The sequence below is a fragment of the Ursus arctos genome, unplaced genomic scaffold (assembly GCF_023065955.2).
Source record: "Ursus arctos isolate Adak ecotype North America unplaced genomic scaffold, UrsArc2.0 scaffold_7, whole genome shotgun sequence".
Taxonomy (NCBI): domain Eukaryota; kingdom Metazoa; phylum Chordata; class Mammalia; order Carnivora; family Ursidae; genus Ursus; species Ursus arctos.
This window is the reverse complement of record NW_026623089.1, coordinates 29,728,280-29,741,795: the sequence shown is the minus strand read 5'-3', so window position 1 is coordinate 29,741,795 and position 13,516 is coordinate 29,728,280. Positions and strand designations below refer to the sequence as shown.

Genomic DNA, 13,516 nt, shown 5'->3' with positions numbered 1-13,516 from the left:
TTCTTCATCAGTTTTTACCCATTATTGACCACAGCCTCAAAATCCTGTTCTAGGCACTTCCACGACCAATCAGTGGAGAACACCTGCCGCCACTGTAGCCCTGGTCCTGGACAACGTGGCCAGCCTCTCTGACAGTGTGGTAAATGGTTCTAATGGCAGAAGCTACAGTTCAGCATGATTTCCGGAAATGGCAAGTCAGCTTACAGTGCCCCAAATCAGGCTTATTTTCTGAAGTATACTTATCTATTCAAAATAATGTATAGCAAAAGTAGAACAAAGAGCAGTCATCACGTCACTTTCTAAATACTGCTTTGCACATGATCCAGCATCGAGTGATGGCCTTACACTCCTGTGTATGTCAAGGAGCAACATACTTCTGGGCTCAAAGATTCTTTGTAAACTGACCTACGTCCACTGGGAAGACGTTTAAACTGGGCCACCGAAAACAGTGTTTATCAGGTGCTTATACCGGTAGAGTAAAAAGTTCGTGATAGTCAAGTGCAACTAAACTTGTATTTTAAAAACTCTATTTTTGTATCAAAAAAACCCTCATGTGGGCCTCAGAGGGGAGGGGGGTGGGGGAATGGGATAGACCGGTGATGGGTAGTAAGGAGGGCACGTATTGCATGGTGCACTGGGTGTTATACGCAACTAATGAATCATTGAGCCTTACATCGGAAACCGGGGATGTACTGTATGGTGACTAACATAATATAATAAAAAATCATTAAAAAAAAAAACCCTCATGTATTAAAAAACAGGAATGAAATATATAGTTGATACAGCTGATCCCCAAAGAATATGGGGGTTAGGGGTACTAACCCCTGTTCAGTCCAAAATCCACATACAATTTTTGACTCCTTTAAAACTTAACCACTAACAGCCTACCGTTGACCAGAGACTTACTGATAACACAGCTGAATAACACATACAGTACTGCCAGGGTTATACACTGTAGTACAATAAAGCAAGCTAAAGAAAATGCTAGTAAGAACATCATAAGGAAGGGGCGCCTGGGTGGCTCAGCTGGCTAAGCGTCTGCCTTTGGCTCGGGTTGTGATCTCGGGGTCCTGGGTTTGAGCCCCGCGTCTAGCTCGCTGCTCAGTGGAGAGTCTGCTTCTCCCTCTGGCCCTCCCTCACCTGTGCTCTCTCTCTCAAATAAATAAATAAATCTTAAAAAAAAAAGAACATCATAAGGAAGAGAAAGCACATATATAGTACCGTGCTATATTTATCAAAAACAATCCGGGCGCCTGGGTGGCAGTCAGTTAAGCATCTGACTCTTGGTTTCGGCTGGGGTCATGACCTCATGGGTTGTGAGATCAAGCTCTGCAATCGCGGTGAGTCTGCTTGAAGATTCTGTCTCCCTCTGCCCCTCCCCCCACTCCTGCTCTCTCGTTCTCTCTCTCAAAAAATAAATATTTAAAAAAAAAAAATCCACGTCTAAGCGGACCTGTGCATTTCAAATCTGTGTTGCTCCAGGGTCAACTGTACTAGGATTCACAGTGAGAATTTGGTGGAAGGATTTTCTAGCTCCTGCTTTTACTCTTCTATTTTTTCTAAATGTTCTGTGAATCTTTATAACTTTTACAGTGAAATAGAGAATACATTCAATTTCCTAAGTTACCGTATGACAAAACATAAGCAAGCACGAAGAAGAATGAACACGGAGACCACCTGATCATTGCACGTGACTTTCTCACATGTTGCAAATAGTACAGGAAACACGATGAAGCATGCGGACTGGGGCAGGCGTGCAAAGACAACAGCGGACCCAAGACGGCGGCCCCTGCCAGGAGTGAAGTTCAAGAGCCTTCGCCGCCAGGCCCACTGCCACCGTCCCGAGAAGCTGCATTTCCCAGAAAGGGCTGAGGTCGGTTTAACCAGACACGCCTGTGTCCACAGGCATCAGGATGGGGGGACACGAACGGACTGCCTCTGTAAACCCCGCGGCCGCACGCCTCCTTGGCCAACACAAGGGTTGCTGTTTTGGTGCAGTCAGGCAGGCTGTGTTCTGCCTTCCACTTCTGAGAAGGAATAGAGGAGGGACCCCAGAAAAGCCAGAAGTCTGATTTAGACTTCGCCAAAAGCGTAACAAACTTAAAGTAGTAGATTTGGATCTTGGCGGAGGCCCTCAGCTTTTTTAGTTGTCCGGAAACTCAGTGAGCCTTGTGTTAAGTACCCCCAATTCCCCTTCACCCCCACAATTGGAACAAAAGCAGCACTGACTTTCACAACAAATGTTTCAAGCACCTTAAGTTTCTGGGGCAGATTAATGCTTGCCTCCACTTTAAGATAATTTGCATTTGAAGTCTACTTCCACAAGGATCTGGAATTCAGCATATCAGCAACACCAAGCTTTGTAGTCACCTGCTCCAGCCCCACCTTTGAAAGAAAACGAAGGTCCTTGAGAAGCACGGTATAGTAAGCAAGTTGGCTTCAAACTTTTCGTACAAGACATCAACATTGGGCGATCGGCTCATCCCCATTCCTACTCTCACGGAGCGTCCTACTGCATATGGCTAATTTCCCGAGAAAGGAAACAGGAAAGGGCTGCGATAGGCCTAATTTGTCCCAAAGTGTAACTACAAGGGGGTCTCAGTTAGACCACCTCTGCAAATCTCTAATAGCCACCTCTTGCAACCACCTTCCTTGCTCTCCAAGCCCAGACTTTCTGTGAACAGGCATGTAAAGAGCGCCACCTCTGGGTGAAGTGTGGTTCCTCTCCACTTCCTAGCCCCCAAATCACTAAGAGGAAATGCCCTCATTTAGGGGTCAATGGATCAAATCAAGACTGGAGCTCCCTTAGAGGACGAACAGAACTGTGCACAGGGCCTCCTGGGAGCATTATCAGAGCCGAGGGCATGAAACTAGAATGGAAACTATTGAGTATGTGGCGGGGGGGAGAATTTGACATGAGTAAAGCTATGGATCAAATGCCAGGGTACAAGTCCTCCTGTTGGGAATAGCCCTGGGGTTCCTTGCTTCTTGACGCCTGTTGGGAAAGCACACACAGGGGTCCCCTGGCCGATAAAGTGACCTCAGGGGCAGTGGGAGGTCAGCACTACTCCCTCTGCTCCAGACCAACAAAGCTTGATAGCGAGAATCATGCTGCTCTTTGCACAACTGTCCACCTGGCAGGAAAAACAGGACATGACGATCAGGGAGGCAGGTGATCCAGCTGCGCTCGGTGCTCAGGGGGGGGGCTCAGTAAACACTTCAGTGAATCAGCGAACAAGGCCGCTGGGAGAAAGCTGTGCACGGGACAGCCTGGGGCAGCCAGTGCCATAGCTCTAAGCCACTCTCAGCCGCGCTACAGACCGGCCCAGAGCATTCACAAATGTCACCTTCTGACTGGGGCTGTAAAGTGAAGCCAGGGAGATCTCCTGACACAGGTGGGTGTCCCTGGGCAAGTTCTAAGGCCTGACCCAGGGCTACTGGCAATGCCTTAGACCAGATGCCGGGCCTGGCCAAGAAGCGGTCAAGCTACTGTTGCCAATAGCTGGAAGCGGTTCTTGGCCCTGGAGGGGTAGGTGATAAACACAGTGTTTCTAGGGATAATGCATGGTGGTGCATGTTTATTCTACATCTGGTCACAGCACATCTTACACACCCAGACCACAGTCACGCTAAGTGCCACATGGCTGCAAGCGGCTGGAAGAAATGGAAACTGCTCTGGTACACATGGCCACTCTGGGCAGAAAGCATAGCGGCCTCACTGGCCTACTTGGAGGCAGGGGGGGCCCAATCCCATCTCTAGGCCCTAGGGACATCTCTGAACAAGATTCCAGTTTGGAGCTTCCAAAATCCTGGGTGCCTCTCTGAAAGCCAAGCCCTGTCCAACAAGTCATTCTGAGTCCAGGCTGTGCCAGAACCTCGAGCATCTGGAGCTGATGTCAAAGCAGCTTGGGAGCTGCAGAGGGACCTCAGGCTGGATCCCAGAGCAGCTCTGGGGGCCCTGGGGTTCAGGGCCGACGATCCTTTCTGCGGAGTTTGTGTCCCACCTGGGATCCCCGCTGGGCAGCTTTCACCAGGCCTTTAAACTGTCCCTGCAGCTTCACCTTCTTCCTGCAGGGAAAGGAACAGAAGGGTCACGTCTCCCTGAAGACAGGCGGCCCCCCTCACCATGATGTTGAAAGATGGCTCCCCCAGCATCAGGAGTAGGGGGGGAAGGGCACTGCCTGAGAGTGGGCAGCATGAGGTCTGCGTAGACCAGGCGCTCCCCTGCTTGGAAGAGCAGTTCAAGTTGACACCACACGTGCGTACCAATGATGTGAAGACGTACATTGAAAAGTGAAAATAAAAAACCGGGAAACACTTGAGCCATTAAGTTGTGAGTTTAATGAGAAGGAGACCCTCCCCTATTTGGAGTACTGAGCTCCCCATCCCCATGCTTACCATGCCAGCCCGACCCCGCATGACCCAGCACGTACCTGCGGTTGAGCTTGGTTCTGTTGAGAGGGATGTAGGCATAGGGGTCGAGCCGACCTTTCTTCTTCACGTCACCCTTTGCTTTCTGCTCAGTCGGAGAAACAGAATCAGCTAGGAGTACAGGGTTGCCCTTCCTCCCTGCTCCTGACTTAACAGGGCCCATGTCCTCCCCTTCGCTCTGTGCCTTGGTGGCAGGTACCAAAGGGCCCCTGTAGCCCTGGAATGCCACCCAACAAAGGTGTGGACTTTAGATGCTGACAAGTCCCCGGTGGGCCCCTCGGTGTGGCCTGAGTCTGGCTCCACAAGGGTGCCTCTCCAGAAGGGTGATGGGCACAGCTGCCCTCGTCCTTTCCCAGGGGTTCTGTCCCTACCCATGCCTCTTACCTTGGCTTTGTATTCGGCCCCAGGTGTGGCCTTTTTGGCCACAGGACGATGGATGCCAGAGCCTCCAGCTAGAGGGGGAACACAGAGGCCACGGATCAGGCAAAGGCAGGGCAGCTTCCTCCCAGGAGAAGGCAGTGGGGACCTTCTCTTTGCAGAGCTGCCGGGGAGCAGACAAATTAAGGCCAGCAACCGGCTCTGTCCCCTAGCAAGCAAGGACAAAGACCTTCCTCGAGAAGGGACTGTCCGGTGGCTGACGGTTTAGACCAGTGGTCTCTTCAGGCGGTCCTGAAGGTGCAGAGACCGATCAGCGACCTCTGAGAACATACACCTTCTCCACTAATATGAACCACCCCCCAGTGTCCACAGCTCAATGTGCCCTGTTTGTTCTGGGAGAAAGAACACAGGCTTTGAGGTCACACAGACCCAGACTCAACTCCCTGCTGAACCATGACCGGCTGTAACCTCAGCAAGTCTCTGAATTCTGGCGCTTGTAACCTCGTCTGTAAAACGAGGTACTTGAGGCTTCAGCACACTCGGGCTTCACACCAACACAGACAGAAACGCAGCTCTCGTCGCACTGTACAGACTAGAGAACTGCGGGCACAAAAACCCAGCTGCTTCTGAGGTCCCTTAGCATTTCCAGTCTGGATTTTCACTCATGGATGGAGTCCTACAACGACGACTCGGAGGACTCTCTGAGATGATCCGCAGGAACCCCACTTCTTTCACAGGTGAGAAACTAGAAGCTCAGAGAGGCAGCAGGACTGGGCCAAGTTAGCCTCATGGCTAAGAGCAAGCAGTCCTGACCCCGGGCCGCCTCCACACCGTCCGGCTCCGCACCGCACCACCTCAGAGCAGAGGTGAACTGCGCGCTGGCCTGTGAGGCCACAGAGGGAGAAGTCATGAGGCTCTCTAGCTGGGTTAGGGTGCTGTAAGGCTCCGAGGACACACCTGCTCCTGGGACTGGGGACTCTCTACAGAAGCCCCTGTCCCTCCAGATGCACAGCAGGGGCTCTGCTGCGGGGACTCGAAGCCAGGGGCTGCCCTCGGGGGAAGGAGGCAGAGGTGAGTCAGAGACCTCCCCTGGCCGTGGGCAGCCACGTTGGAGCTCTAGCAGCTGCTCTGGGGAAAGGATCAACTTAGGGGACCAGAGACAAATGTGTAGGGGAACCCCCTGGGTGGGCCCAAACCAGACCCTCCCAGCTGCCACCCTCCAATCAGGCTAAGGTGGTCTCCCTAAACCCAGCCTGACTCAGGGGTGGACAAGAGAGGCAGACACCTCCCAGGAAAAGGGGTGTGTTGCAAGCCTCATGGAAGGCCTAGGTGGGTGGGATAGAGATGGGGCTCAGGGGCTCCCTGGAAGGACTGGAGGTTCCGTGCATAGATCTCCTGACCCCCAGGCCCCGACACTCTCAGCCCCAGCCCAGTCTTGGGTGACATATCAGGCAATCTTTGTCGGTCTGACTGACTGCAATGGGGCCATGCAAACTCGTGGCTCTGCCTGCAACTCCCCTGTCTAATGTGGGGGAAAGGGAACACAGTGTCCCAAGAGAGAAGCGTGGAGGCCTCACCTTGGTATCGTGGAGGCATCTCCAGCTCCTCGTCGTCAGCCTCCTTCTGATGCTTAAGCTTCTGGTGTTTCTTCTATAAAGTGGTGAGCAAAGGTCATTCACAAAGGTATACAATCATCCTCACTAATGTTCACAGTAAAAGCAAGAACCTGAGTTAGCGGGAAAGGTTCTCTGCCAAGCACTCCACCCCCCACTTACAGATGAGAACACCAAGGCTCAGAGAGGGTAAGGAACTGTCCAAGATCACACAGCTAGACAGCACAGAAGCAAGGTTCCAGCCAAGGCCCTGACTGCATACTCATCTGGCTGCTTCACACAGAACTCCTGTTCCAGGGTTCCGAGTGCCTGTCCGGGCATCTTAACCTAAGCTTACGCTTCAGTTCAGAGGGGGCTTCCTGCATCAGGGGTCTCTCAGACCCTCAGCTACCCTATGACCCCGTAACTCTCTGATCTTTTATGTCTGATTTTCATCCAGATCTCCAAATGGAATTCTGCATGGGTGCAATACTCTGATAACAAGGTCGCTCCTTGGGCCCTGGAGGGAAGATGAACATTTGGCCAGGAATAGGGCATTTGTGAATATGATAGTAACGAAAGCAGTAATTCGGGGAAAAGATCACCAGATACTATACTCAAGCGCTTGACATGTCCAATCTCATCAAGCCAGCCCAATAATTCTACAAGATTTACAGGTGAGGAACGGAGTTTGAAAGGTCAGGCTGAAGTTGGAATGGGACCCCAGGACCTGCATCTTCACTACTAATACAGTATTCCCTGCTTAGGCAGCTGTCCCCCAAGAGGGACACCCAAGAAGGCTGGATGGGCTGGCTACAGTCTGAGAGAACAGAGAGGAAAGACACTGTTCCAAAATGCCCCCAGAAGTGCTGTACGCTGAGCTTGGGAGGGACAGTGAGAGGTTGAGCCCACATCACCCTCACTGGTTCAGGTGGGGCAGGTGAGAGGCTGTACTCCATCCTGGGAGGTACCAACGGGGTTAAATTCTTGGGCTCAGGAGACTGGAAGGCCAGGGTTCAAATCCCTGTTCTGCACCTAACAACCCCTGTGACCTTGGGCAGGCTACTTACTTTCTGTAAGCCGCCTCTGGAAATGGGGATGATAAGAGTCCCCGTCACCCATGAGGACTAGGTGAGGTGACGCGTGGCGCCCTTTGCACTTCTCAGTGGTGGCTGCCCCTGGCCCATGCAGGAACCTACCCCTTGGAACACACAGGCCAGCTGCTGCCTTGCAGCTCGCATTGCATGTGCTCTCGGTGGAGAGAAGAAGGGCTTTGCTTTTCTTCCTTCAGCTGGAAAGCTCAGCTAATACGGAAGCATCGGGTGCTTCAGAGCCCCTCCCACGCCCCCCAGAGCAGTCACCCGTTACAGCCTCCGGCCCGCCCCCTACACATCCCTGCAAGGCTCTCCTGGGCATTCGGGAAGCAGGGAGGGTGGGTCCGTGTGCGGCCAGTGGGAGCGGGGGAATTAGGGCAAGATGGCTGAGAAGCTAAGGGCACAGCCCCCGGCAGAGGAAGTACTCACACTCCTGACACCCATGTCTTCCATCACGTCAGCCATCTCTTCATCTTCCCCTGGAACCAAAAGGAAGAGAGGCCTGTGAGCATGCAGGGAGCACCTCCGTCTGCCCAAGGCCCGCACACACTTCATCCTACCTCTTCCTGGCTCATCAGGCTGACAGAGCCGGCAACTCCGGCCCCAGAAAATCTGTGTCCTTCTGGGGGAGACAAGACCCCTGAACACCGAATGCCCCTTTACCTCTCCCATCCTAGGCCCCAGGGATGACGGCCCCTCAAGTAAGTGGTGATCCCACTTCCGAGACAGACACAGCTTATTCTGAGACCTTAAGAAAGCCCTGGGTTTCCTGGGGAGTCAGGCACGTGCCAGCCTCACAGACGTTCCGCTTTGTCAGGAAGACAGCCTTGTTTTCCTACTTGAGAATCCTTTTTTTTTTTGCCCTCTATGAGCTGAGCACTGTGAGGGAATGAGCCAAAGAAGTATGAACCAAGAAAATACACAGGCAACCAAAATAAAAATAGATAAAACTGACTATCACAAAATTGTAGAACTTCTGTGTGTCATAGACACAGCAGACTGAAAATGCACTCTAGTGAATGAATGAGAGAATGTATTTTCAAATCACACAAGAGATAAAGGGTTAATATGCAGACTACGTGAGGGCCTTCCACAACTCAACGACACAAAACAAACGTCTCAATCAGAATGAGCCACGGGTTTGCGTAGACAAAGGGGATTCTGCCACACGCTACAGCACGGGTGAGCCTTGCAGACACCATGCTAAGTGAAACACGCGGGTCACAGACAGACAGACAGTGCATCATTCCACTTACATGAGGCACCTAGATTCGTACTCAGATTCAAACGATTAGAGACTGAGTCTGGAATGGTGACTGTCGGGGCGGGGGGTCCAGGAGCAGCTGCTGTTGAACGGGCACGGAGTGCCAGTTTTGTGGATGAAAAGGGTTGTGGAGATTGGTTGTAAGACAATGTGAACGTACTGAACACCAGTCCGTCGCATGCTCAAAAATGGTTCACGTGGGAAGTTTTATATTACATGTACTTTCCCACCATTGTTTAAAAAAGCTATTAGCTTAAAAGTATGAAACTGACCAGCTTGGGCAGGAGACACATTCAAGTGAAGTCAATCAACAAGCAAATAACGTCACAAGACAACCTGGGACGACGTGCCCCATGCTGGGCTGGTACCCAGGCTTGCCAGGTGCGCTGGGGGATGAGGCCAGACGCTGAGGGCCATGCACAGGCCACAGAAAAGCACTCGGCCTGGATCTTAAAGAAGCGGGGAGGCAGGAGGAGAAGGGAGCAAGGAGACTGGAACATAGAAAGCGGTGAGAGGGGACAGCGGTGGGACCGGATGGGGAACGAGTGTGGTCACCCTTCCGCCAAACACAGACACAGCTGTTCTGGTACCCACTTCGTCTACAACCATCTGAAGTAGGTACTGGTATGATGCCCATTTTGGAGTGAGGAAATTAAGGCACAGAGAGATTAGTGACTGTCCCCAGTCACACAGCAGGTAAGCTGGGTGCAGGGGGCACTGTGAGAACACTGGTTAGGAGGCTGCAGTGAGTCAAGGGCTCAGGGATCACGGCAGTGGGAACAAAAAAAAAAAAGAGGAAGGCACATAAATGTTAGAAGACATGCTTTCTGATCCAACGGATGACACAGGGGAGGGGGAGCAGGAAAGACTCCCCAGGACTGAGACTTCCCGCCAGAATGGCTCCCAGACTACAGGAGACCACGCAGTCAGGTACAGGGCAGGCTCTCTGAGCCTGGGACTTTCTACCTCTGAACGAGCTTCCAGGCTTCAGCCAAGTTTACATTAACAAAATGTAAACAAAAAACAAAAACCCCAAAAACCCCAAAAAACCACCTCCCCCCCAAAAAAAGGAAGAAGAGAAAAGAAAAAAATGGGAGAAAGGGGAGAAGGAAAGCAGCAGAACAGAATACAGGCCGACAAAGTGCGTCACGCGTGCTTAAGAGGAAGCTGGGCGTTTTGCAAGTTCTGTTTGAATTATATATGTATTGTATAAACGGCTAGCTTGCAATAGAAAGATTTCTTAATGTGGTCAAAAAAGTTTGAGAACTCAAAAAGTTTGAGGAAGTCACCTTAGCTCCAAAGCTCCTTCTATCTGTTGCTACCCACGCTCCCCAGCAAGCGGGCACTGAATGAATGAGTGAATGAACAAGGAGTGAATGAACGAACAAGCGAGTGCAGCCCTGCCCAGGCCAGAGCTGTGTCCCTAGAATGGACGATGGTCCCACCTTTCGTGCCTTCCTCTTCCTCCGTCTTAACCGTGGCAGCATCGTCCTCCTCCTCCTCCCGGATGATGAGGCGGCCATCGGCGCTCACCTTGAAGCCGTGGTCCTTCTTCCTGCCCCGGCCGGGCCCGGGCTGTGTGGCTGGCGTGGCAGAGTCGGGCAGTGAGGAGCTGCCAGGTCAGCCTTAACCCACCCACAGCCTCATCCTAACCAACAAGACGGGCGCCAGCAGCTCAATGATGTGTGCGTGTGGTATCAAGGGGTGCCCACTGGCCTCTGTGGACGTCACCCCTGACCCCCGAACTTGGCACCAAGGCAAGCCTGTTTTCCAGGCTCATGTGCCAGCCGCTTCTTGCTTACCTAGGACCCGCTGGGCCACCTTAGGGTCCAGGAAGTTGAGGGGCTCATCCCCGCCCCCCTCCTTCAGCCACGCCTGGCTCCTCTGTCGGGCCAGCCTCCGGCGCTCCTTGGCCTGGCTCCTTTCCTCCTCCTCTTCCTCCTCCTCCTCCGAGTCGGCCAAAATCTCCTCGATGCTAAGCACAGAGAAGCGGCACGTCAGGGTGTTCCCAGGAGAGGCGCGGGCAGCTGCGCATGACCTGGGCAGGTCGCGGGCTGAGGGAGACCGGGTCCCCAGGACACCACTACGGGTCTTACCTGTCGCCTTTGCCCTGGGCAGGCTCCTCGTCCTCCTCCTGCTGCTCCTCGTCCATGGCAGCCTGGTTCAGAGCACGGTGCCTCTTGGCGCGGGCCTCGGCTTTCCGAATGTTTACCAGGACTCTGTGGTACTCCTCAGGCAGCAGCCCCTTCACCAGCTCAAACCTGCAGGGCGACGAGGGGCTGGTGGGGCGCGCGGGCCAGAAAGCGCTCTCCGCAAGTAGGAGGGTTCGGCCAGAGCCCTTCCAGCCACAGGGGGCCTCGCCCCCCCCAGCCCCACGCCCTCTCTGCAGACTCCGTGCGGGGACTGGAAGCCCCTCAACTCCCCCTCGGTCCGATGCACAGACCCGAACTTGCGGATGAACTTGGTGAACAGGTTCCGAAGCTTCATGCGGAAGTGCCGCCGCATGTCGTCTGAAAGCTTCCCGATAGCTTCCATCTGCCGGGCAGAGCAGCGAGGGTTCAGGGGCGCCCTCCACCCCATCTGCCCTCTCATAGCAATGCAGACCAGGCATACAGCGAAGGGGTGAGGGTCAGCAGCAACCCTGTTCCTGGCCCACCCCTTGGCCCAACTGTGTTTCCGCGACGTGGGCAGACTTCCACCGTCCCCCTAAAGCCTCCTTTGTGACAATCCACGACCACCCTTCCGAGATTACAGCTTTAGTCTCGACAGCATCTGGCATCTCATCTGCGTTACCTCACTGAATCCTCAGAACCACCCCATGAGGCAGATCAATCATGACCCTCGTTTACAGATGAGGAAACTGAGGCACAGAGAGTTAAGTGGCTGTTCCACGGCCAGGGGCAGCAGTCAGCCCAGGTCTCTCTGAAGCCATGGCCCACACTGTGCCCCAACACTGCCAGGCTCCTCTGGGTTCCACACATCCCTTCCACCACCCCGCATTCACCTTGGGCTGGACTATTCGCACACCTTCATTGGGTTTGGCTGGGACCCACGATTGGGTGGTGGATCTCACTCTCTGCAGCGTCTCCAGACAGGGCCCCAATGATCCTTTGAAAGGCTTTTGTAAATTCTCGGCACCCCATGACAGACTACTGCTCTAGCCCTTCTCATCTCTGGTCCCCAGTGAGGAAGCAGGCTACCTTGACCCCCACCTGCCCTTTCTTGCCTTGATCCAAGGCCAGATATGAAGACGAGAGGCAAGAGGGACCTGGAGGTCTGATGGGACCCTACCCAGCTGGAAGGGCAACACTGAGGCAGTGGAGGTAGTGGCCGGACAGACCCAGCCAGTGGCACACCCTCGGTCCAGCTGAGGGGCCAGGACCCAACCCCGGAGGCTCTGCGGGCCCTTCTGGAGCCAGCGGGGAGAGGAGCTTCCTCGAACCCAGAAGGTCAAAATGCAAGCGGGGGTTAAAAAAGGGCCCACCAGGGGAGAGCCTGAGAGTCAGTTCTGAGCTTTACATTCTGGTCCCAAGGCCACTCTCTCTAGCACTATGACCTGGGAAACTCTCTGGTCTCTGTTTCTCCATCTGTAAAACAAGGTGGCCCTGCCTACTGGCGTTGGCCTGCAGGGCCCTTGCTTCCGTGGAGGGGGAGGGGGCGGCTCACAAGAGGCGGCCTGGCACCATGCCCCTTCCTCACTCCCACCGGGTATGCATTACCCGACCGGTCCCTTCCAGGGCTCCTGCGGGACCTGTTCCATGAGACAGTGAGCAGCTAAACACGTTTGGAACTTGCTGGCCTCAAGGCTCAGTGCCTCCCTGCCGGCAGGCCATAGGCCAGGCTGCCACCCACCGAGGGGAAGGGGGGCACTTACCACCAGTGGCGCGTGCTTGGCCAGGCGCGCCACATCCATGACAACCACTGCCACCTTGATGAAGCCCAGTGCCGACTTGACCACGTCGCGGGTGCGGGAAGCCAAGAGCAAGCACACGTTCTCCAGCAGCTGCTCTACTGTGCTGGTCCCCATGAGACCTGGGGGCGACCAGAGGGCCACTGTCAGAGACGCCTGGGGCCCCATCCGCACCCAAGATCCCTGTCAGGTCACATCAGTTGGGACTAACATTTGGGGCACTTCTGTGTGCCCAGCACGGTCCTAGTCACTCCCCACAGAATACAGCCAACCTGTGAGCAAGTCCTGTTTTTCTCCCCCATGTTAGAGATAAGAAATTGAGGTTCTAAGAGGTCCATAAACTTGCTCAAGGTCTCCCATGGTTGGTAAGAGGCAGAAGCAGGACTAACATCCGGACCCAGGACCTGACCTCCTCTGATCCACTCTGACAGTGGGACACAAGGCAGCTGCAGGTGGGCAGGAAAGATGACACGTGCAGCAGATGGGACAAGAGGTAGCCAGGCTTGGTTTTGGCTCTTCCTCCTCCCTCGAGGAAGAAGGTGGTAGCTACCCTGTTCTGATGATGACCTTGTTATGACCTTCTGGGCATTTTCCCACCCTGATGGCTCCCCAGGCCTTCAAGGAAGCACCGTTCACCTTTAAACTCAAACAGGAGGTGGGTCAGGGCCAGGATGCTGCAGCTGACCATGGTCACAGCTCCCACGAGGCCAGGGTAGATCAGGACGAGGTAGCGCTGCAGGGCCTCTGGGAGGGTGACACGAGGACAGTCACACGAAGGCAGAGCCACTCTGCACGCTGCACCTCGGGCCGCCCAGGGAAGGGGATTCCGGCCAGAGAGGAGCAGCCT

The 13,516-nt window shown here is 54.1% G+C and overlaps 1 protein-coding gene across 1 annotated transcript in view; it reads right to left on the bottom strand.

Annotated features, from left to right (window-relative positions):
* Nucleotides 1–3,554: 3,554 nt before the first annotated feature.
* The window catches only part of RRP12 (ribosomal RNA processing 12 homolog), a 28,135-nt gene continuing 18,173 nt past the window's right edge, over nucleotides 3,555–13,516 (bottom strand). Inside the window, exons 24-34 of the mRNA XM_026493781.4 lie at nucleotides 13,306–13,413; nucleotides 12,634–12,791; nucleotides 11,203–11,294; nucleotides 10,856–11,020; nucleotides 10,562–10,734; nucleotides 10,205–10,342; nucleotides 7,925–7,974; nucleotides 6,387–6,459; nucleotides 4,816–4,883; nucleotides 4,434–4,516; nucleotides 3,555–4,068 (exon numbers count right to left, since the gene is read on the bottom strand). Coding sequence (XP_026349566.2) covers nucleotides 3,966–4,068; nucleotides 4,434–4,516; nucleotides 4,816–4,883; nucleotides 6,387–6,459; nucleotides 7,925–7,974; nucleotides 10,205–10,342; nucleotides 10,562–10,734; nucleotides 10,856–11,020; nucleotides 11,203–11,294; nucleotides 12,634–12,791; nucleotides 13,306–13,413 — 1,211 coding nt within the window. The 3' untranslated portion in view covers nucleotides 3,555–3,965. The remainder of the gene's footprint in view (nucleotides 4,069–4,433; nucleotides 4,517–4,815; nucleotides 4,884–6,386; nucleotides 6,460–7,924; nucleotides 7,975–10,204; nucleotides 10,343–10,561; nucleotides 10,735–10,855; nucleotides 11,021–11,202; nucleotides 11,295–12,633; nucleotides 12,792–13,305; nucleotides 13,414–13,516) is intronic.